At 51.2% G+C, this 24,287-nt stretch overlaps 1 protein-coding gene across 1 annotated transcript; it reads right to left on the minus strand.

Moving 5' to 3' along the window:
- Positions 1-357: 357 nt before the first annotated feature.
- LOC103266808 (dynein assembly factor 5, axonemal) lies at positions 358-22,526 on the minus strand (the record flags this gene model as incomplete). The annotated part of the gene is made up of 4 exons (XM_021715504.1): positions 22,347-22,526; positions 17,550-17,674; positions 17,278-17,396; positions 358-590 (listed from the first exon to the last, which is right to left on the minus strand). Coding segments are annotated over exons 1-4 (651 nt in total), but the record flags the coding sequence as incomplete, so codon positions are not given.
- Positions 22,527-24,287: the final 1,761 nt, after the last annotated feature.

Raw genomic sequence — 24,287 nt, forward strand, 5'->3', positions numbered from 1 at the left:
CACCCCACAGTCCCCGTGGAGCCGGGAAGGCCCTCAGGATGCTCCTAGAGCATCCCGTGGCTGCCAGCAGCCCATCCTGGAGGCAGCCCATAGCTGGGCCTGTCTGCGCACGGCATGTTGATGCAACATGTGCAGAACCAGACACCTGCACGTGCTCAAAACGAGCCTGGAGGACACACTTCAACACGCTTTTATCACAGGCACACAGAACAGACCAGTGGCTGCCGGGGAGCGGTGGGGGGGCTGGGGTCCTGGGCTGAGGGACAAGCTGTACCAGCTGTGTGGTGAGCACACCCAGAGGCGGGACTCCCACCCTCTAGCTTGGGCCCACTGCTGTGACCAGCACTCGGCACTCACACTTTGCACCACGGCTGCCTCCTCGTCGGCACCCGCCCGGAGCAGTGTCCTGAGCACGACCTCCAGGTGTTGCGTGGTGTGGTCCTCGGCATGGAGCAGCAGCACCGGCAGCAGCTGCGCCGCCTTCACCCTGGTCCCTACCACCCAGTCAGTGATGTCATGACACAGGCCGGGGAGCATCTTGGAGAGGTTTCTGAAGACCAGCTCCCGACAGCCCAGCACCGGGCGACTTTCTGGGGATGGAAAAGACCAAGAAACAAATGAAAAGTTCAGAAATTTCAATGACTCATGCGAAAAGTTAGCTATTACACATCTCACTCAAGGTGCACCTACAAGTTTGAGATCTTAACATTTCAAAACAGCTCTCAAGATAGGAATGAAGTCAAAAAGCATCATGATCTATTTGAAAACATGTACAGCTACTCAGAGGTGTAAATGACACACCATAAACGGCACAGACCTGAGGTGTACAACACAGAGACACACCCGCAAAACCATCACCACAACCAAGGTAAAAAATGCACCCACCACCCCCCAAGTGTCCTGTGCCCTGTTACCTGCGCCTGTCCCGCCCTGCCCCTCCCCACTTGCAGGTAGCCAAAGATTTGCTTTCGATCGCTGCAGAGTAGACTGCATTTTCTAGACGTTTATGCCAACGGAGCTGGCTTTTTCCCTCTGGCTTCTTTCACTCCACATAATTACTTTGAGATCTATGCATGTTACGTGTGCTTTCCTTCCCACGTACTGCTGAAGAGTTTTCTAAGGATACACCAGTTTTCATATCTGTTCATCCACTGATGAACATCTGCACTGGGGCTATTACATACAACGTGTACGAGTCCCTATGTGGACAAGTGCTTTCTCTCCGTTGGGCAAATGTCTGGTTGTGGGGTGGTTGGATCAACACGGAAGGTGTAGGTTTAACTTTTGAAAAACTGCCCTACTCTCTTCCAAAGTAGCCGTCCAGCCTGCACTCCTAGGGGCAGTGAACAAGAGTTCCAGTTCTTCCCTTCCCACTAGTACATGGGACGGAGGGTATCATGGTACTTCCTTGTGATTTTAATTTGTATCTTCCAAGTGACATTTCCTAGTGACCTTGGGCATCTTTTTCATGTGCTTATTTGCCATCTATGTTATTTTCCTTGGTGAAGTCTTTCCAAGTCCTTTTTTTTTTTTTTTGCCCATTAAAAAAACTGATCACTCCTATTCAACATTGTACTGGAAGTCCTAGCCAGAGAAATCAGGCAAGAGAAAGAAATAAACGGCATCCAAGTAGGAAGAGAAGCTAAATCATCTTGCTTTGCAGATTATATGGTTTTATATCTAGAAAACCCTCACGATTCCACCCCAAGACTCCTAGCACTGATAAGCAACATCAGCAAAGTCTCGGGTTACAAAAAATGAACATTAAAAAACATACAACATTCAAGCAGATCTAAATCAAGAACACAAAAAAATAAAATACCTGGGAATACACCTAATCAAGGAGGTGGAAGATTTCTACGATAAGTGCAAAACGCTGAAGGAAGAAATCAAAGATGGCACAAACAAATGGAAAAACATCCCATGTTCATGAATTGGAAGAATCAATATTGTTAAAATTGTTAGTCCATGCTAGCTAAAACAATCTGTAGATTCAACATAATCTCTATCAAACTACCAGCATAATTTCTTTTTTTTTTTTTTTTTTGAGCTGGTGTCTCACTCTGTGCCCAGGTTGAAGTCAGTGTTGTGATCATGGTTCACTGTAGCTGTGAGCTCCTGGGCTCAAGCTATCCTCCTGCCTCAGCCTCCAGAGTAGCTAGGACTACAGTCGTGCACCACCACACCCAGTTGATTTTTAAATTTTTTGTAAAGATGCGTTCTTGTTATGCTGCTAGGCTGGTCTCAAATGCCGGGGTTCAACCAATTCTCCTGCCTCGGTCTCATAAAGTGTTGAGATTACAGGTGTGAGGCACCATGCCCGGCCTACCAGCATCATTTTCCACAGCATTAGAAAAAGCAATACTTAAATTCGTATGGAAACAAAAAGGAGCCCAAATAGCCAAAGCAAAAAGAACAAAGCTGGAGATATCACACTCTCAGAACTTCAAACTTTACTGTAAGGCTCCAGTAATCAAAACATAATGGTACTGGTTCAAAAACAGACCCATTAACCAATGAAGCAGAAAAGAGAAGCCAGGAATAAAGTCACTGACTTACAACCAACTGATCTTTGACAAAGTTGACAAAGATGAACGCTGGGGAAAGGACCTATGCAATAAATGGGGCTGGGAAAACTGGTTAACCATATGCAGAGGAATGAAGCTCAACCTTTCCTCTCATCACACACAGCAATTAACTCAAGATGGCTTAAAGATGTAAATGTAAGACCTCAAACTATAAGTATCCTAGAAGAAAGCCTAGGAAACACTCTCCTAGACATCAGCCTAGGCAATGAATTCATGACCAAGTGCTCAAAAGCATGCACAGCAAAAACCAAAATTGACACGTGGGACCTAATTAAACTAAGGAGCTTTTCTGCACAGCAAAAGAAACCATCAGTAGAATAAACAGACAACCTACAGAGTGGGAGAAAGTATTTGCAAACTATGCAACTGACAAAGGGCTATTATCCAGAATCTATAAGGAACTCAAAAGAATCATCAAGAAAAACAAAAACAACAACAACCAAACCATTAAGAAATGGGTAAAGGAAGACATAAAAGTGGCCAACAAGCATATAAAAAATGTTCAACATCACTAATCATCAGAGAAACGCAAATTAAAACCACAATGAGATGCCATCTCATACCAGACAGAATGGTTCCTAATAATAAGTCAAAAAACAAGAGAGACTGGCCAGGCTGCAGAGGAAAGGGAACCCTCATACACTGTTGGCGGGAACGTCAGCGAGCTTCAGCCCCTGCGGGAAGCAGCTTGGAGATTTCTCAAAGAACTAGCTGCCATTTGGCCCAGGAACCCCGCTTCCGGGCACGTCCCGAAGGAGCATACATCGTCCCACCAGAGAGAGACCTGCCCGTGAACGTCTATCGCAGCACTCTCCACCAAAGCAAAGGCCCGGAGCCAACCCAGGTGCCCACTGACAGTGGACCAGAAAAGGCGATGCCTACGCACCACGGAATACGACACAGCCATAAGGAAGAACCAAACTTTGTCCTCTGCAGCAACGCGGATGTAGCCAGAGGACGTTATTCTAAGCGAATTACCACAGAGACAGAAACCGGAATACTGCATGCTCTCCTGTGAGGAGGACGAAGCACTGAACACACGCGGGCACGAGGATGGGAATGATGCTGGGCGCGCCAAGCCGGGGGCCAGGGGCTGGGGGGGAGGGCTGAAAAGCCATCCGCTGGGAGCCACTGTCACCCACTGGGTGCTGGGCTCAACGGAAGCTCAAGCCTCGCCATCATGCAAGAGACATGTGCAACAAGCATGCACGTGCACACACCCCTGAATCTTCAAACTAGAACAAAACTTGACGCAGGAAGTGCTCGCCGTAAGAGAAAAAGACGCGGATGGAGGCGCACTTAGGAGAGCGAAGAGACAAGTCGGGGCGAGAAAAGACTTCAGTCACGTGTGTATCATGCACAGGTACACAGGTACACAGGTACACACACACACACACACACACGTATCTGTCATCACATAACTTGTGTCTGGGATAGCCAAATGTCTTCTACAAATCAATACGAAAAATACAGACAACACACAAGAAAAACAGGCAAAATACATTAACAAGTACTACCCCAAAAAACTCGATTCGAATCAGCATAAATGTGTGAAAAGCTGATCAACTGCATTAATCAAGGAAATGTAAATTTAAACCAAAACTGGCTATGCTGCAAGCCAGACACAGGTGCATACATGGCATGATTCCGTTTACAGGAGAGCCAAGCAGCGGTTTCCTGGGGTTGGGTTGGGGTTTACTGGGATGGGACTTGAGAGAACTTTCTGGGGGTGACACAAATGTTAAAGTATCTTGATCGTGGTGGTGATGTTATAATTTGGCAACACCTTTAAAATGTTCAATATAAGTGGGTGCATGTTATCGTGCATGTTATCGATACCTCAATAAAGTTGATTTTTTTAAAGCCAGGTTCTCACTCTGTTGAGTCAAGCTGGAATATACTGGTACCATCATGGCTTACTGCAGCCTCCTGGGCTCAAGAGATCCTCCTGCCTCAGTTTCCCAAGTAGCTGCCACACATGGCTAACTTTTTCACTTTTTTGTGGAGACACAGTCTCACTATGTTTTGTAGAGGCTGGTCTTGAACTCCTGAGCTCAAATGATCCTCTCACGTCTGCCTCCCCAAAGTGCTAGGATTACAAGTGTGAGTCACTGTGACTCCCCATGGTTGATTTTTAAAAAGAAAAAAAAAAACTAAAAACCGGAGTGTTTTCTCATAAAGTTTTGAGAGTTCCTTCTCTATTGTGAAGACGAACTCTTCACTGTCAGATGGGTGACTGCTGATGTCAAGGTTTGAGGGTGATACATCTCACACATGCATGTGAATACCCAATCATCATGCTTATGAACTACTAAAAGATCAAAGAATCACACCAAACCAGTGTGTGCGTGTGTGTGCGTGTGTGTGTGTGTTTGAGTCAGAGTCTCACTATGTTGCCCAAGCTGGAGTGCAGTGGCATGATCATGGCTCCCTACGGCCTCCTGGAGACAAATCCTTACCTACATGTTTTCCAAATATTTTCTGTCTTTGGCTTGTCTTTTCATACTCTTAACAATGCCTTCAGAAGAGCAGAAGTTTTATTTTGATAAAGTCCAACGTATCACTTTATTCTTTCAAGGGATGTGCTTTTGGTGCTATACCTAAGAAAGCTTTGCCTAACCCAAGGCCACAAAGGTTTTATCTAGTTTTACAGTTTGTGGCTGTGCCTTTGGTCTATGATGCACTTGGGGTTAATCCTGTATATCATGTAAGGTATGGCTCCAGGCTCCCCTTTTGGCGTATAGATAGTCCAATGACAACACTGTTACTGGAAGACAACCCTCTCTCCACGGAACCGCCCTTGAACCTCTGCCAGAACACTGTCCACACATGTGTCCATTTCTGGACTCCCTCTTTGTTCCACTGAGCTGCCTTCAAACCAACATGACACTGTCTTGAGCACCGTGGGCTTATGAGGAGTCTTAAAACAGGGGATGTCAGTCTTTCATCTTTGTGATTCATTTCCAGAGACTGACTGCTCTCAGTCCTTCACATTTCCACGCCCATTTTAAAATCAGTTTGTCATTTTCTACAAAAAAGTCTTCGAGGATTTTGATTAACAGATTTTTGAGCTGGGCCGGGCTTGGTGGCTCAGCCTGTCATCCCAGCACTTTGGGAGGCCAAGGCAAGTGGACTGCCTGAGCCCGAGGGATCGAGACCAGCCCCACAACTTGTGAGACCTTGTCGCTACAATAAGAAAAAAAATAGCTGGGCGTGGTAGCGCTCGCCTGTAGTTCCAGCTACTTGGAAGGCTGAGGCAGAAGGATCACCAGAGCCCAGGAGGTCAACGCTGGGGCAGTGAGCATGCCACTGTACTCCAGTCTGGGCGACAGAGTGAGACTCCAACTCAAAAAAAAAAAAAAGAGAGAGATTTTTATCTTAGGAATTCAAAACAGGAAGGGCATGGTGTTTCATACTTGTAATCCCAGTGCTTTGGGAGGGCGAGGTGGGAGGATCACTTGAGACCAGGAGTTGGCAACCAGCCCGGGCAACAGAGTGAGACTCTGTCTCCATAAAAAAAAAGTCTTTAAAAATTAGTTGGGTAAGCCGGGCTCGGTGGCTCAGCCTGTAATCCCGCACTTTGGGAGGCTGAGGTGAGTGAATTGCCTGAGCCCACGGGTTCAAGATCCGTCTGGGCAATTTGGCAAGACCTCATCTCTACAATAAATCAAAAAATTAGCCGGGCGTGGTAGCGCGCACCTATAGTTCCAGCTACTTGGAAGGCTGAGGCGGAAGGATCGCCGGAGCCCAGCAGGTCGAGGCTGCAGTGGCCGGAAGCAGCCATTGCACTCCAGTCTGGGTGACAGAGTGAGACTCCAACTGAAAAAAAAAATTAGCTGGGTGTGGTGGCACGAGCCTGTAGTCCTAGCTACTCAAGAGGCTCAGACAGGAGGATTGCTTGATCCCAGGAGTTCCAGACAACAATGAGCTATGATTGTACCACTGCATTCCAGCCTGGGTGACAGAGTGAGACCCTGTCCTTAAAAAAAAAAAAAATTCAAAGCAATTCTAAAGATAGAAATGAAACTATGATGTATCATAATGTAAAGGTTATGTTTAAATAAAAAGGACAGCTGGCAACATGAGACCCTATTTCTAACTTTTGTTACTTTTCTATTTTTATGCTATATCAGAGAATTAGTTCCAAATGATCTAAGTTCTGTTGGCTATTTAAAAGATTTTGTCATAATTTTGTAAAAAACAAACAAAAAGCCCAAGTATAAATATCTCTCTCTTCCTGATGACACATCCTTGGTAGAAAGTTTATAAAACAAGGGAAATATGACCAAGCACCATGCGGCAGAATCTGCTAACAGTTGAAGAGACAGGCTTGGCAGACATATGGGCTTTAAGGTATTTTCAAAGAAATACTGGACTGTACCAGGTATACTCATGCATTGCTTAACAACAGGGATACTTCTCAGAAATGCGTGGTTAGAGCATTTTGTTGTTGTGTGAGCATCACAGAGTGCACTTACACAACCTAGATGGTCTAGCCTATACACATCTGGGTTAGTAATGCAACCTGGTGCTCCTAGGATACACACCTGTGCAGCATGCGACTGTCCTGAACACTGTAGGTTAACAGTAGTATAGTGTATTTGTGTAATGAAACAGAGAAGGTACAGTTAAACACGATATTATAATCTTAGGGGACCATGCTGCATATGCGGTCTGTCACCAATAGAAACATCACTCTGCGATACATGACTGCATATGGTTCTGAAGCCTAGTTTTCTGTACTTAATATAGTACAGCCAACATTCCTCTAGACTAGGGGTCAGCAATCTAAAGAGCTTATAAGCCAAATCTGGCCTGCTGCCTGGTTTTGTAAATAAACTTTTATTGGGACACAGTCACATCATTCATTTACTGTTGTCAAGGGCTGCTTTTACATGACAGCTGCAGAACAGAATGGTTGTGATAGACACTATATGATCTGCAAAATGAAAATACCCACTGGCTTTTTTTTTTTCCCAGAGATAGGGTCTCACTCTGTTGCTTAGGCTGAGTGCATTCATGCAATCATAACTCACTGCAGTCTCGAACTCCTGGGTTTAAGCAACCCCCACCCCCGCCTCAGTCTCCTGAGTAGCTGGTACGACACTTGTACATCACCACACCTGGCTAATTTTTTATTTTTGTAGCGATGGGGTCTTGCTATGTTGCCCAGGGTGGTCTGGAACTCCTGGCCTCAAAATATCCTCTTGCCTCAGCCTCCCAAAGTGCTGGGATTATAGGCAAGAGCCATCATGAGTGGCCTATCTGGCTTTTTACAGAAAAGTTTGCTGTAAACTCGTGTTTAGACTCCAGAATTTCACTTTCCAATATAAGAGCTGCTAACCATCGGCTATTCATTAACTTTAAATGCAATGAACTGTCTGTTGCTCAGTCATAGTGACCACATCTCCAGTGGCTACTACAGGACAGCAGACAGTTCTGTTACTGCAGAAAATTCCACTGGTCAATGCTACCCTGGAAGAATACTAGAATCCAGAGGACAACTTTGATAAGCCATGTGGAACAGAGCATCAGAATTTATTGACGCCACTGTTTCCAACTTTCTCACATTATAATTAACACTATGATGAACATGTCTGTACATGAATTGTTTTGTGCACCTCTAACCGCTTAATTTGGGTAAGTCCTAAAAATGGAACCATTAGGTCCACGAGCACATGCATTTAGTGTCCTGAGGTATACTGCTGAGTTGTCCCCCAGGAAGCCTGTCCAATCTACACTCCTGCATGCAGGATATGAGCTCTGCACTGACTTTTTTAAAAGGCTTTTGTTTTGTCTTGGCTTTTCTTTCCTAAAAAGGCAATACAAAAATAAGGTAAGAAAAGAACTCGCCGGGCTTGGTGGCTCAGCCTGTAATCCCAGCGCTTTGGGAGGCCGAGGTGAGTGGATTGCCTGAGCCCACGGATTCGAGATCTACCTGGGCAACCTGGTGAGACCTCATCTCTACAATAAATCAAAAATTAGCTGGGTGTAGTAGTACATGCCTGTAGTTCCAGCTACTTGGAAGGCCAAGGCAGAAGGATCGCTGGAGCCCAGCAGGTCGAGGCTGCAGTGGCCGCTCCCAGCCACTGCACTCCAGTCTGGGTGACAGAGTGAGACCCCAACTCAAAAAAAAAAAGAAAAGAAAAAAGAAAAGAACTCACACAGTTCAGCATAAAGTGAAGTCTCCCTCCCACGCCGTCCAGTCTCTGGGCTCCCTCCCTGGAGGCGCCCACGCTCAGTGGTACCCTGCAGCCCTGCGGATGGGGTGGATGGGCCCCACTTCAGTAGCGGAAGCACACAGCTTGTACTCGGTTGTCTCCACCAGTTCAGGACATGAAAGTGTCCCTGCAGTACAGGCAGGCACCGCTAAAGGCTCCATGTACCCATGCACTACTCAGCAGCCCCTCCACCTCCAGGGGCAGGCATAGGGCTGGCCCAAAACGTATCTCTGCACATGTGGGTGAGTGGGGTCTCAGGATTGAGTCTTCACCCTGGTAGCATTTCTGGGGCCAAGTGTGTGCGTACATCTTTTTTATCTATATTGTTGGCATTTTCAACCATTATTTGCCTGATAGGTCCAAGACTGTGCTTAGAAACAAAAAGAGGTAGGCTGAGCACCAGGCGGAATCCAACTGCTCACGTGATGAATTCAAACAACCAACACCCACGAGTTTCTAAAGGGTAAGTTCCAAAGCTGCCCATTTGACAGAATTAAACCTTCTCTCGCTCTGTGCCTATCCCAAAGTGGCTTCTGTGTGAATATATAAGCAAAGTAAACAGAATTTAAAGTGCAAACAAATAACCTTACCTTGTATAGAACACCATCTTGAATCAAATGACAAAAACAAACATCAAGTGTCCAGTAAAGAAGCTCAAGGGACAGGTATCAGAGAGCAGCAGGGGTGGCCCAGGCTTGTCCCTGAGGAGGCTGGTCTCCTGTCAGCAGTCCCTGCATGTCCACAGCGTGACAAGCATGGGCCGGACACCCACCTGTCATCCTGGGAAGGCCTCACCTGCACCTGCGCCCTAGGGTGGGGCAGTGGATCCAGGGATCTGGCAGGGGTGCCCGTCCGGCTGGCAGCTACTGTTGGAGGCCAAAGTCCCAGGGAGGTGCTGCTCAGGTCTAGGAGCAGGGACAGGGGTTTCCCACCTGCCTCCTCCCGGGTGAGGCGGGGCAGATGGGGGTTCAATTTCCTTTCATGGGGAGGTCCTTGATAAATATTTACTGAATGCAGAAACAGACTGTTAATATCAGCGCAGCCTCAGCTCGACTGCGGTGGAGTTTTCATGTCCCAGAATCCACTCACCTGAGGCCCGGTGGTGTGAACTTATAAGGCCCACTGCCCCTCTACCACCACCCTGTTGCCCTAGAAGTCCCCTAGCACCCACTGCAGTCAGGGCCCAACCCCCACGCCCAGTGTCAGGGAAGTAGTGACCTGCTCTCTGTGCCAACAGTTTTGTTTTCACTAAATTCACAAAACGGGCTCCACTCACTCCGCATGGTGCTTCCGTGCTGTATCCTGTTGCTGCACGTGTCAGTGCTTCACTCTTTTTTATGCCAATTAAATGTTCTACCGTCTGAGCACGCCTCACTCCCTGCACCATTTGCACACCTGTATGCGTATTTTCTTTATCTATATTTTTTGCATTTTAAACCATTACTGGCCTGACAGGTCCAAGAGTGTAGGCTGAAAACCAGGCAGAATCCAACTACTCAGTCTACAAGATGAATTCAAACAACCAGTACCCACAAGTCTCCAAAGCAGCGATTTCCGTGATCTATCTCCACTTGGGCCCTTGGGTCTACACACAGGTCGGTGGACACAACTTTGCCTGTGCTGAGTCACAGCGAGTGGGAGGGCTGCACTGTGTGGGACATGTGCACCTACATTTTCAGAAGCTGCGGCCACAGTGCCACACTGCCCGCCCGTCCACCCGCAGTGCTCAGGGGCTCCAGTTCCTCCACATCCACATTTCTTTCCAGATTTGACTGCCTGGGTTTTGATTTACGAACCTGAGCAGGAGGTCAGCATTTCCGTCTATTTATCACACAGCCATGGCAGCAGGGGTAAACACAGAGGAAGTGCCCCGAGCTCGGAAGCAATGATTAACTTCTGAAGTCCTGGGCAGGTGCCCGCATAGCTCAGCAACTTTCTATTAATCTTTTCTTTGAAAACATAATTGCAGCATTTTAGCAGGCAAACAGCATGAAAAGACAACTTAAGTAGTAAAGTCGGCAAAAGTGCAGAGCTAACCATGGCTCACTGGCTCAACCTTCACAGGACACAACTGACACCTGGTGATAAGGCATATTCAACCTGGAACAGAACAGATGAGACACAAACACCTGCAAAGCCAGCTTATCTTCCTAACTGAGATGATGGCAAGAGGCAACCGCCTAACTTTGCTGAGAACTGACAACAAAGGCCAGGAGGCAGTGTGAAACACCAAAGGTTGTGCACAGGAGGCACATCCCTCGAAGAGGTGGGAAAGAGGTGGCGTCAAAGCTCACAGTCTCTAGACAACCGGGGTGGGGGAGGGTGAATGTGACAGCAGGAGGCACTGAGGGAGTGGTGGCCTCAGAGTCTGAGGATCAAAGCCTGGCCCTGGCTCAGGCTGCAGTAAGTGACATCCTCTTCCTCTCTCCCCCGTGATGGCCCAGTGATGGCTGTCACCAGGAGACATTTCCTATGAGCATTTCCCACCAGCTGTGTGAGTGCATGTTCTGCCCTCTGCTCCAAATCAGACACAGAAACCATCATGTACTCTCTCCACCACTGATAACCCTTTCCCAGGAGGAAGGACTGGAAAAATAATAGTAGCGAAGACAAAACCTGGCACATACTTTAGATCAAGACAGTCACGCCAAGGTGGCTGTCCTGATAACCTCTGTGTTGTGTTTCTGCAGGGCGGTGAGGGGTCTCACTGCTGAGCTACAGGACCACCCATCTGTCACATGGACAAAGTGCTTCCTAAGCCACCTAGAATGCAGAGTAAACCCAGGATGCCAGAAGGGCTGGGCTGAGGGCAAGTGGTCCCTGTGGAAAATCTACGGGCTTTTTTAGTAGCCACAAAACCTACTGGAGCCTTTGCGAGAATGTGCCCTCCAAGGCTGGGCACCAAGTGACACTGCACCGCAGAGCTGGGCATGTGTGGGGCACTCTACCTCTTGCCCAGCGCAGGCACTCAAGGACCCTGCTAGGCACTCAAGGTGACACAGTCTACCTGCATCTTCACCGTACACTATTGCTACCACACAACCCTCCTCATCCTCAAGTCCATTTTTCTGGCAAGTAGAGAGGCAGCTTTATGACCAATCTGTCTGGTACCCTGCAGGGTGGTACCAAGCCCCCCAAACCCATGTGGCACAGTCCCAGCTATCACCTAGGGTGCTCAAAACTTTGCTGAGTATCACGGGGTGCAGAGTGATGGGAACCCCAGGAGTGCTGAAGAAGATGCGGCCCTGACAGAGAAGTCTAGGGCCTCCTACAACCTGTGCTCTGAACACATCGCTCCCGCCTCGCAAATCAGGGCAAGGCCACTGCACAGATGGCAGAGCTGGGTTAGAAGCATGAGGAACAGTAAATCACCTTATTTTCTGCAGTTAGACTAAGTGTAACTTAACACAGGCAGAAAGACAGTTCATCAGTTTCTTAGATTGCTTATCCAAGTCTGAAGGAGGCCACCCTCTCCCATGTGTTTATAAACCATACCAGGTTGGCAGGAATGACAATGGGCATTCTGAGACAAGATTGTAGCTGCTCACAAAAGCAGAACTGCCCAAGAAGCGACTAGAGGCTGACTTCCCAGAATAAACAGAAAACCCTAGGGCAGAAGATGAGGAGGTCAGCCAGGCAGCGGTCACAGAAGGGACACACATGCCAGGGTAGAGTCTAGGTGTGGATCCCGACCCACGAACAGGAGGAGCCACCTCCCCACTCAGGCCTCAGCACCTATACGTGTGAGAAGGACAATGACATCTGTTTCTATGTCAGATGAGGAATTGTTTGCACCTCTACAGGAAGGCTGGCGGCCCTTCTCGTCCATCTGACTAGAAAATTCCTTCTTCCTCAACACCCAGAGCTAACTCGGAGTAGGTCAACGCTCCACACAATAGGCCCTTGCTGGTTTCAAACAACGCAAACCAGTTCCTCTGCCGGTTTCTTCTTTTCTCTGTACAACATAACATTTCTGACAATTTCTGTTCAAGCCTCCCATTTTCCCAAATCCTTGGATGAAACAAAAAGCTGAGCAGAGCAGGCATGAGTTCTCCGGCAGAACATGAAACACAGACGAGGGACTATGTAGAAAGCAATGCCCACGTGGCAATGACACGTATCCATAGGGAACTCTACTTGCTTCTAGAAGAGGTTTTAAAAGAGCCAACTCCATTCTCCTCCATCATGAGGTGCTTTCTTCCCACTGAGGCACTGACTGTCAGGAAAGACAATCTTGACAGAAAGATCATTTCAGAGAGGAAGGACTCAGAACTGCTTTCACAGAGCAATGTGCTGCTGGCGAGTCACACGCTCCTCTGGACACACGTTAAGCATGGATTTGCACTTCGCACGAGAAAGACACTTTGTTCAGGTAGAAGACTGAGGTGAAGACAATAAGTGATGCCCTTCTGATTTTCCCAGCACACAGCTGGTCTTCAAAGTGGAGATTTATTCCCATGTTGTAGCAGGAGGATAGTGCTGCGTCTGTGAGGCCAACCTCTAACTATGTGGCACTGATTGTTTCCACACAATGCATACTTTGTTTTCTTAGGAAAAAAGGGGAAAGTTGGGCTCTAGTTAAACTTAGGATCCAGGCCAGCACACTGAGTTTCTTATCTGCTGGGTCATGACATTTGAGCACAGGACTAGCAGCGATCTACCTGCAAATGTCAGTGGATCTTGGTTCGTGCTCTCTGCCATCCAACCACAATTAGATTATCCGTTCTTACAGGTCACAAGGGCCACACCACTCATGCTCTTGGAGTCACTCTGAGCCTGGCTCACCTGTCCCGCGCTAGGATGCAGCAGCAGACAAGATGCTCCTACAGCAAGAATTCACGCAGCAAAGGGCCCACTAAGAAATGGCATGTGGACGGACTCGCTGGCTCAGCCTGTAATCCTGCACTTTGGGATGCCGAGGTGAGTGAACTGCCTGAGCCCGCAGGTTTGAGACCTGCCTGGGCAACTTGGCGAGACCTCATCTCTACAATAAATAAAAAAAAATTAGTCGGGCGTGGTAGCGCGCGCCTGTAGTTCCAGCCACTTGGAAGGCTGAGGCGGAAGGATAGCCGGAGCCCAGCAGGTGGAGGCTGCGGTGGCCAGGAGCGGCCACTGCACTCCAGTCTGGGTGACAGAGTGAGACTCCGACTCAAAAAAAAGAAGAAAAGAAACAGCACATGACAGCAGGGATGTGGTACAGGAGTGCAGGACAGACGGGAGGGAGGACGATGGCGGGAGCCCCGGCAGACGGGTTGAATGTCGGGTCTGGGCAGGAACAAGCCAGGAGCTCAGAGGCAGCCCAGCCCAAGGAGAGATTGAAAGCACAGACTGTCAGAGGACGCCCCTCACAACTACAGAAAGACTCTCCACATTCCACAAGAAACCAAGAACTCAACTTAATCTATGGGCAGGAGATCCAAAAAACCCATAATCAAGGACAAAGGGATAAGTACACAAAAATCAGCACATAAAAAGACCCTCTATCACCCTCGCAAGGGATCTGCGAGAGCTAAAATCACTGTGGATACCCCCACGCATTAGCTAGAAAGGCTAAAACACCACCCAACATCAAGCACTGCCAGGGCACACGGCTAGGGTGGGAATGCCAATGGTGCAGAGGCGAGGAAGATGGCCCAGCAAGCCTCTCACAAAGCTACCAGTTCCCACAAGCCCAGTTCACTCCTGGGTACTCACTCACCCAAGAGGATGAAAACTCATGCACACAAGAACCGCCGCAAATGTGCAGGTCAGCTTTACTGAGCTCACCAAAAACTGTAAGTGGCCCAAACGTCTTCCGACTGGGTCCAGGGCAGCTGTGGCCCACTGTGCAACGGAAGCCAACTCACACTAAAAAAAAGCGAGGTGGACACGTCGCCACAGATGAGCCTCCCACGCCTCAGGCTGCACAGGACGGGCAGCGGGGAGGGGCCGTGCTCCCTGGGGCACCAGCCTTGCAGCGTTCCAGAAAGGGAAGCTTCGCGAGGCAGAGTGGGAGGCAAGCGGGGTCGGGGGGTCCTTGGTGAGGCAGATTGCCCCCCTCTGGAAGACACGTGGCCCGGGCCAAAACTCACCGACGGCAGCTCTGAAGAGTGGGGGGCCAGGCCTGGGGCAAGGGACGTCACAAGACCCTCGGTAAGGCGACCCCAGGGCTGGAGGGACGGCGAGGAGGACCTGTGTACTCAGCGAGACGGAGGCTGGTGTGAGGCTTTAAGAAGAGACTAACCTACTGATAACCTGATGTCTAAAATGCTGCAAAAAATTATATTTCAAATTCAGAGCCGTAGACTGAAAAGTAATCCAACGAAATCTGGTGCTTATTGTGATTGCCACTGACTTTGATGGTAACTCAATTCTAAATTTATTCTGCTCTACTTGAAACAAAAATTCTGAACATAACAACTTTCTCCAAGCCTTAGATTACATAACTAACTAGATATTTATAATTATCAGTTACAAATATCCCCACATCCTTGAACCACTAACTCAGGCAGCTCCAAAAGAGCCTGTATTCCAGCAGAGGCACAAGGCCTCCTTGGGACTTGTGCCTGGTAGCCCACCAGCGAGTGAGGGCAGGGTGGAGTGTGTGTGTGTGTGTGTGTGTGTGTGTGTGTGTGTGTGTGTGTGTGTGTGTGTGTGTGTGTGCCTGGTAGCCCACCAGCGAGTGAGGGCAGGGTGGAGAGTGTGTGTGTGTGCGTGTGTGTGTGTGTGCGCCTGGTAGCCCACCAGCGAGTGAGGGCAGGGTGGTGTGTGTGTGTGTGTGTGTGTGTGTGTGTCGCATGTGTACATCCAAGGACTGCATCTTCCAGAAGCCATCCCGGTGCCCAGTACTTCATTCCTCTCCACAGAGCTCTGTTAAGGACTTGGACTTCATGCCTCCTGGGCAAGGCAAAAGGCTTTCCCAATGCATCAGGACGACAATCCTGTCTTCTCAGTGGATACGTGGCTCTTCCACAGACAGTGCGGGGTGAGTCACAGTGAGTGTGTGAAGGACGACACGACGTGCAGCTGAGGTTCCACATGGCACCCCACTCAGGTGGGGACACTTGGCCCTCACACCTGGAGGCAGAGCTCTGAACCCAACCGAAACATGTCTCCACCCATAATCCAGCCTCCCGGCCCAGCCCATGTGGAAGTGAACCCCAGATGGCTGGGGAGAAGGTGCTCACTCGCAGGACAGGAACACAAATCCCTGGGCACGCTACTTCCATCACAGGCATGAGGGCTCGCTTAAACACAAATTCGCAAGCAACCTCAGGTCTAAGCCCCACACTCTTAAAGATGGTGTGTTCACAAATGCACTTTACTCAGTCAGAATACAGCTTGCCGGCATGAGTTTCTGCACCGTTTCCAAAATCCATGTGCCTCCCCTCACAGTGCAGGGCGAGGCAGCCGGGAAATGTGTTAACAGGAAGAAAAACGTCCTCTGACTCTCAGGCTGAGGAGGGGAGCAGTGCCTCTGGAGCCTCGGATCTCATGTCAGACCAGATACTAGGCACAAGACCCTGTGTGGACACCGACTTCACTTACGCCACGCTCCTCTCCGGCAACGACCCTGCCCCAGGACACTCCAGCGCCCAGCCCAGGCAAGAGGTGGCCCTGGAGACTGCAAACCTCCTGGGGCATGTGTCTGATTTGGGTGTATCTCACCTACTTTTTGTCCCTGTCACTGTGTGCCTATGCCGCAGTCTTAAGGAAACACCCTGCAGAGGGAGGAACGTGACACAAGCACTGGATGGAGCACAAGCGGAAGACACTCAACCCCACAAGAGCCACGTGGCCTCCCAGTCACCCAAAGGCAGAGGCAGCCTGGTGAAGCAGGAGTACGCTGGGACCCCCAGCCTCCTGCAGATGTGGTGAGATGCTCTGCCTCTGCACACAAACAGAGCATACCTAGGTACACGCAGTGTGACCAGGAAGCACGTGGGGGGGCAGGGTCACACAAGCGGAAGCCTCCAACCGAGTACGGAAATTACGTGGGACGACGAAGACTTCATCGTATCTGTGACTGTGTGCTTGGCTCTTTCCGGTGAAACGACAAGCACCCTCATCTTGCCTGCTCTGAAACATCCACCACCACCCACACCGCTGCCTCGAACACCACGGCTCAATGTCTCCTCCCACACATGGACAAGGGAGCGAGGCAGGCATCTTCCAGAGGCGCGGGGGTGCTCCCAGAAGTCCGCAGCCTCTTGAAAGCAAAGTGGGTCCAGGAGTGGGAAGAGGCCAGCGCACGCGCACAAGGGTCCTCCCCCAATGCGGAGACAGAGGTGCTGCCTGCCCAGACATGGGGAGGTCCCAGCCCTCGGGAGGAAGGAGCTCCATCCCAAGGAGGAAGACACCCTCTCCCGCACCTTCGGATAAGGGACGCCGCCACCTTCTGGGGTGGGGAGCGACTGAGAATCCCCACCAGTGCAGAGGTTCCTTTCCCGCAAACAGCGACCCGACCTTCCCTCCAGTCTGCAACTCACCCTGGGCGGGGTAATGGGGCGGCGGGGGACAGGCGAAGTCCAGCTTGTCCTTCAGGTCCTCCTCGTTCTCCTTCTGCCACTGAAGGCCAGCATCCTCCCAGAGGCTGGCGGCCATCTGCCTGCGCCACAGAGAGAAGCCAGCTCACGGGGCTGGCTCCCTGTGGCAGGAGGGGGCGGTGCTGCCTGGGGAAGGGGAAGGGAGAGGGAGGCGGGGAGCGCAGCCGGACAGTGGGTGGCCGGCGGCCTGGGCCTGGCCTTGCTCGCGTACGCACCTGACCTGGGGCATCTCGTCGCTGAGGCCACTCAGCAGCAGGGGCATGAGCTTGTGGAAGAAGGAGTAGCGGTCCCGCAGGTGTAGCAGCCAGCCCCCCACCACAGCAGTCACTGCCTGCCGGACCTGGCACAGAGAAAAGAAAGGCTCACACCGGGCCACGCAAACACTGAGGGTCAGTATGCAGGGGCGGCACCCGCTCCCACCACAGGATGTGGTCCCGGAACAGACACATGGCCTGGGGTCCAGAGCCCCCAACCAGGCCCCGCCAGGCCCTCGGCAGCAGCTCTGCTGGCCCCCTCTGCCCAGACTTGAGAGGTGGCCCATGAGCACCCCAGGCTCCACCCGGCCCTCCCCTGGCACGGACAGGCTCCTGGTGCCGCCTGAGCCAGAAGTTGCGCTACGAGGCTTCTGTGTGAGCACTTCCTGGCCAGCTGGCAAGGCCTCGCCAGGGGTTTTTAATGAGCTCCCGGCTGCTGCCAAGTGCTAGTGTGCAGAGGCCTCTGGCCCTGAGCCTAGGGATCCCTGAGGAAGCCCTGGCCCCAGTGCTGCCGGCTGAGAAGGCCACCAGCAGGCCTCCGCCTCCCTGACCTGCACAAGGAGACGAAACCCGCTTACGCACACAACAGGCTCCCCGAAGCAGAGCCCAGGTGAGCCAGGCTCCTGGCAAGAGCGGTTCCCAGGAAGGGGCTGCCCCGCAGTGCCATCACTCACTGGTGGGGATGGCGAGGGGCAGGAGAGAAAGGTTCCTGCAGGCTGTTGGGGGCGACCTGGCTCTACTTGGCTGCGGGCCACCCGCCGGAGCACTCAAGCACAGGGGCCAGGGCCCCAACCGTGTCTACCACGTGCTCCTCCGTTTGGACTCGGAGGGGTCCTCGGCGCTGGCCCCATCACAGGACAGAGAGAGCAAATCACACCTCGGCCCTGCCCCCGTGGGCCTGGGACCTGCGGCCAGAGGTCTGATCTGGAAGACGAGGAGGAGCAACAGGACACATCGCCGGGCTGGCTGAGGAGAGCTGCACCTGCCCCCTCCCGGGCAGGGCACGCAGGAGACCCTCAGTCACACAGGCACTGGGAGGCTGCCAAGGGGATATGAGACCGTGCTGTGCATTCTCTGCAGGCAGCTATCATCGACTGGCACGAACTGCTATTAACTACCAAAAACACAAATACAGATCAGAGAAAAGAGAGGCTCTCCCAATTATTTAAAAATACACACAACTAGAAGTTCAAGGACCTAGATGACAACTGAGAGAAACTCAGAAATAGTGCCGTGCCAACTCTACCACCCGACGCAGAACAAGCCCTCACTGCCATCCTCACACAAGCCAGGCAGGCCTCACGCAGTTGAGGAACAGGGAGCCCAGAGTTGGTGTGGCTGAAAGTGTGGACTGCCAGCCACACTTGTTGTAACACCATCTGAGGTCAGTGGGGAGCTCGAAGCCGTCACCGCCACGTGCTGAAACACTAGAAAGCCACTGGCTGGACCACCACGTGTGGGCCCTGCTCTGCCACTCACCTGGCTGTGTTCCCTGAGCGGGGCTGGAAGCCTGTTTCCTCACCTGGAAGGAGATAACAGCTGTATCCTCTTCACAGGAAGATCACACTGACTAGAAGGCTTAGAACACTTATTTCCAGGTCTCTGCATGGGGTGCCCTAACGTGTCCAGTAGGCTGCAGGACAGCAGTTCCTGGGAGCCTTCCTCTAAGGCAGGAGGCAGTTAGGACCTTCTGTGCAGATGCGAAACCCAATGCAGCCCAGGCTGTTAAGAGGCAGAAACATCTACAGAGATCAGGTGACCTTCAAGACAGGGTCACAGAGCTGATGACGGTAACAAGGGCAGCCCATGACTCCACACGCGATGCAAGTGAAGGGCTTTGCAGAGTCTCTGTTAATAGGACCCAATCCACTGAGAGCTGCAGGCAATTGAACGTCTGTACTGAAATCCTAGCTTGACTAGCACCAGGAACCCTACTGAACAAACTCGACCCCACTGGGTAAAAGTCAAAAGAGAGAAGTCATTTTAGTAGTAAGGAGTGTCAAGGGGGATATTCAATACCAAGAAACAGAGAGTCACGGACTGAAGTTTTTAAAAAGTCTGTCAGCAAAGAAAACAGAGACTGCTGCCATGGGTGGGCTCTATGGAGACCGCATCAGTTGATGACCACTGCGCTCTTCTGTGGAACGCTGGAGTTTGGCATCAAAGTGACGCTTCAAGCCAACAGCGTGCTGTCAGCTTCTCAAAAGACAGTTACACGGTAAGCTACTAATGCAGCGTTACCAATACACAGCTGTATGAATACAGAGAGCTATCAATCCACAGTTATAGCAGTTACAACATTTACAGACAGCTATCGATAAAGTTATAGCATTTACAGGCAGCTATGGATAGTTATTCTGTTTACAGATAGCTATGGAGTCAGTAGTACTCACAGAGTACTCTCGATACAGTTACAGTATTGGGAGAGAGCTCTGGAGCCACAGAGGCAGCATTTGGAGACAGCTATGGACAGCCACAGATAGCTACAGAGTAGCAGTCTTTGCAGGAGCTGGCCCCATCATCAAGTCATCACACGGTCCTGAGGAGCAGACTTGGCCCATGACATGAGAAGTCACTCTTCTCGTGGGCCATGCTCCACTGTGGGCTTAAGGAGGGTGAGACGTTCCCAGCTGCCCACAGTTTCTCACTGTTCTTGCCCTCAACTCCTGGAACTGCCCTGGCCGCCCAGGGCTTCAGCTTTGCGGCAGAAGCGCCTGCTGCACACACTGTGCCACGTGGACAAGGCCCCAGCCCTCCCTCGGCCGCCTCCTCCTCCCTCGGCAGAGCCCAACCTGCTGGGGGCCCCATGCTGCCTCGTGCTGACCTCCCCTGCTCCAGGAGGGCCAGCTGCCATGGACTTCTGGAGCCCGGTGAGACTGGAGGGAAGAACTGCAGCTCCTGGGGGGAGGCACTCTTGGTCTCTGCGCAGCCCCCGGGGTAGCCACACTGCCCCTGAGGGGGCTGCTCAGGAATGAAGTCCGAGTGGTGGAGCTCAGCAGAGGCATTCCTGAGCAGGTGCTGGGCCTCACCTGGGGCTGGCTCCACCTGTCAACGCTGGCAGCTGGCGGCACAGATGAGTGACCAAGCCAGAGCTCTGTCCCAGGCCCTCAAGAGCCCCACGCGACACTTTCAACTTGCCACCTTCACATCATTTCCCTCCAAGAAACCTGCCACCTTCCAGATGTGCCTTCCAGCCTCAGTCCTGAGCTCAAGCCAAGTCAAACACTCCCTGTGGCTCCTCCGCCTTCTTCAGGATGGAGCCGAGAGGAAGCAGTCGTGTCACTTCCTACGTCTTCCTCCTTTACTCTTCGTGTAACTGGACCAGGCATCTGGGCCTTTCCAGTCTACTTGTACACACACTTAACAGAGCAAAATGACAGAACACAAATTCCAAGGAAAACAAAAGAAAAAAGGCTAAAGTCATTGCAAGGAATGTGGCAATGAGCACATGGAAAAGTGCTCAACATCGCTAATCATTAGGGAAATGTAAATCAAATCAAAATGAGACATCACTTCATACCCATGATGGCTATAATAATAATAACCACAACAGCAACAACAGAACAAAAATAACAAGTGTTAGCGAAGATGGAGAGAAATGGAAACCCTCACACGCTGCTGGTGAAATGTGAAACAGAGTAGCCTCCATGGAATGATTGTGGTAGTTCCTCAAAAAGCTAAACCCACATCAGCTGGGCGTGGTGGTGGATACCTGTAGTCCCAGCTACCTGGGAGGCAGAGGTGGAAGAACTGCCTGAACCCAGGAGGTCAAGGCTGCAGTGAGCCATGATCATGCCACTGCCCTCCAGCCTAGGTGACAGAGTGAGACCCTGATTGAAAAAAAGAAAGAAAAAAGATACATCCACATTTACTATCTGACCCAACAATTCCACTCTCAGATACAGACCCAAAGAAGTGAAAAGCAGGGACTCAAACGGATGCTTGTACACATTCGTTCACAGCAGCACGATGCACACGAGCCTAGAGGTGGGAGCAACCCATGTGTCCATCCAGGGGTGGGCAGATAAACAACATGTGGTCTGTTGTGTACAACGGAGTATTAGTCAGCCACAAAAAGGAGGAAGCACTGACATGCTACAGCATGGATGGAACCGGAAACATTACACAGTGAGAGAAGCCAGACACAAAAGATGTCACTGTATGATTGCACTCATAGAGATTAGAGGTTACTCATGTTTACTGACCTAGAGTAGCTGCTCTCCTGTGGTTACGGTTTGTCATTTTAGCAAGACATTGGGACCTTGGACCAGAGACGGGCCCTCTGAGCTAGATTCTGCCAGCAACAATGTCAATGCTCTGGTCTCCATCTGTAGGACACCTGCCTGTCTCTCAGTGGATTCCCAAGCCCAACAACGTGAAACCAGTTCTGACTCCAGCCTTCGCCCGGGCCAGGCCCATCAACCACCGAGGCTTTTTAGGAAATCCTTGACGAGCAGGGACATTAGTGATGCTTCTGCAAACTGTTCAAGTACACAGGATTTTTTTTCCTCCTAAGAGACAATAATCACAAAAATAATCCTTTCCCACATTCCTTGGAATTAAAAATAACACACTCATTAAACCAACTCAGCTGTCTTCTAGTTTTCCAAAGACGTGAAATGGAAGCATTTTGTGACTGAGGACAATGAGAGGACACGTGGTATGAGTAGCATGTTGAACAAAGAAACAAGTGCATTAGAGCAGCATGCCAGCATGCCCTGGCAGAGAAGAACAACCTGTCCAGGGAAAATGTGTTACCTGTGGGACATCATCAAAGAGCCGCTGTGCGAAATGAGAAAGCACATCGTCCACGGACTTCCCGTTGCCAAACTGGATCACCTCGCCTGTGGCTTCAATGGCAGCCACGCGTACCTTCCAGTGCTGGTGGGAGATGGTCTGCATCAGGGGACCGATCAGAGACTCCGACTGCATGTGGAAGTGGTCTGGGAGACAGGGAGGCTACTGGTTACCAGAGCTTCTCTCCTGTGCCTCGCCTGCCCAGCCCTGTGGGCTCCCCAGGACTGGCCACCAGAACCTGGGGGCTCCTAGCTCCCTCCTGTCCCCCGCAAAGTCCTTGCTGCAGGAGTATCACATAGCCAGGCTCTGAACTGTGAGGGACCAGCAGGCCACCTAAACAGCATCCCTCCCACTTGGAGACTGGGGAAACCAGAGGGAAAAAGCAGGTCGCAACCCCACTGCAGTTGCATATGGGAGCTGTGGGGGGATGGCTGAAGCCACAGCTACAGTGGGGGCCTGCGAGGGATGCTGGCCAGAAGACTCTGGGCAAGGCCCCACTCTCAGCTGCATCCGAAGGCAAATCCCAGGCTGCTACAGGCCTAGCCGGACAGCACCACTCCAGGCAAAGCTGCTCCACTCCTATTTGTAAAGCCCTCACAGACATCAAACCAGATGAGTATTGTGAGAGCCAGGCTGACCCTCATTTTGGAGCTCTGGCCTCACTTCTGCATTCCTCGGGCTCATCTGCAAAATGGCTATTCCCGTGACACCTCAGCTGAGTTCCTCAACCTCTCGGGTTCTCAGACACAGGCAGCCACTGCCGCACGTGAGGGAGGCAGAGGAGAGGCCCCCTAGCCGGGGAGAGGAGAAGACACTTCCAGCAGAGGCTCAGTCTGTTCCACAGCAAGCAGGGAGCACCCACTCCCTAGCAGAGACCCTGCCTCATGGAACGGCCGGTCCAGTGAGGAACGCAGGAAGGCCAGAAATCCCTGGAGGATGAGAAGCCGCCCATGATGTGCGGACTAGGGAAGGAGTGGCTGAGGACCAGTGAGGAATGCACTAAATGCTGGCAATTCTGGAAAGCCCTCTCCAGCCCAAGCCTTGCCCCAAGCTCCCCTAGAGTTCTGGACTCTCCGAGGGCCAAACTTAGTGGAACCAAAGTGGAAATCTCCGTAAGGCCCTAAGTCCAGTTACTTTGATCTGTCCACCCCAAACTTCCTCCCTCCGCATCCCTTACCCAATTCAACAGGAAACCGTGTCAGTTCTACCTTCAAAACACCCCTCACCTGTCCACTTTCCTCCCTTCCGATTAGCAGACGCCCCTCCCCGCCCTAGCCATCACTTAAAGTACGGATCAACAGCGACCACAACTGGCTTCTCATCTCCACTCTGGCCACCTCTGGAGCCTACTCTCCACACAGCATCCGAGGGACCGTTTAAGAGCCGGACCGGCCGTTGCCCTTCCAAGTTATGGCTTGACCATGTGCTCTTTGAGCTATGGCTGACGCCAGCATGCTTCCTTGCCTTGGCCCCCTTCCCTCCTTTGAAGAGGTGAGTTTCCTCTTTTTCTATCTCTAATTTACTTTCCAAACAAAATATAGCTTCTAATGTGAAAAAAAAAACAACGGAGCTCAAGTCTATCACTCCCCCTTCCACCCCTCCGCACGTCCCCTACACTCAAGCCCTACCACGACGTCCTTGTGGACCCGCCCCGGCCCCGCCTTTCTCTCTAGGTCCTCGAACCCCACACGCTGATCCTCAAGACTGGCTCCCGCCCCCGCGCCCGACTCCGGCTCCACGGCCTCCCCTCCGGTGCCGCCTCCTGCCGTCCTGCATCCCAGCCAGAAGCGGGGACCGGGGCAGGACCCCGAGAGATGGCCCCTCAGGGAAAGGGGGAGGCCGAGTTAGGCCAGAGCTCTCACGATGAGGGAAAACGGACGACAGCCACGCAGGAGAGACGCA

This window comes from Carlito syrichta, unplaced genomic scaffold (assembly GCF_000164805.1).
Source record: "Carlito syrichta isolate Samal-C Ts95f unplaced genomic scaffold, Tarsius_syrichta-2.0.1 Scaffold100670, whole genome shotgun sequence".
Classification (NCBI taxonomy): Eukaryota; Metazoa; Chordata; class Mammalia; order Primates; family Tarsiidae; genus Carlito; species Carlito syrichta.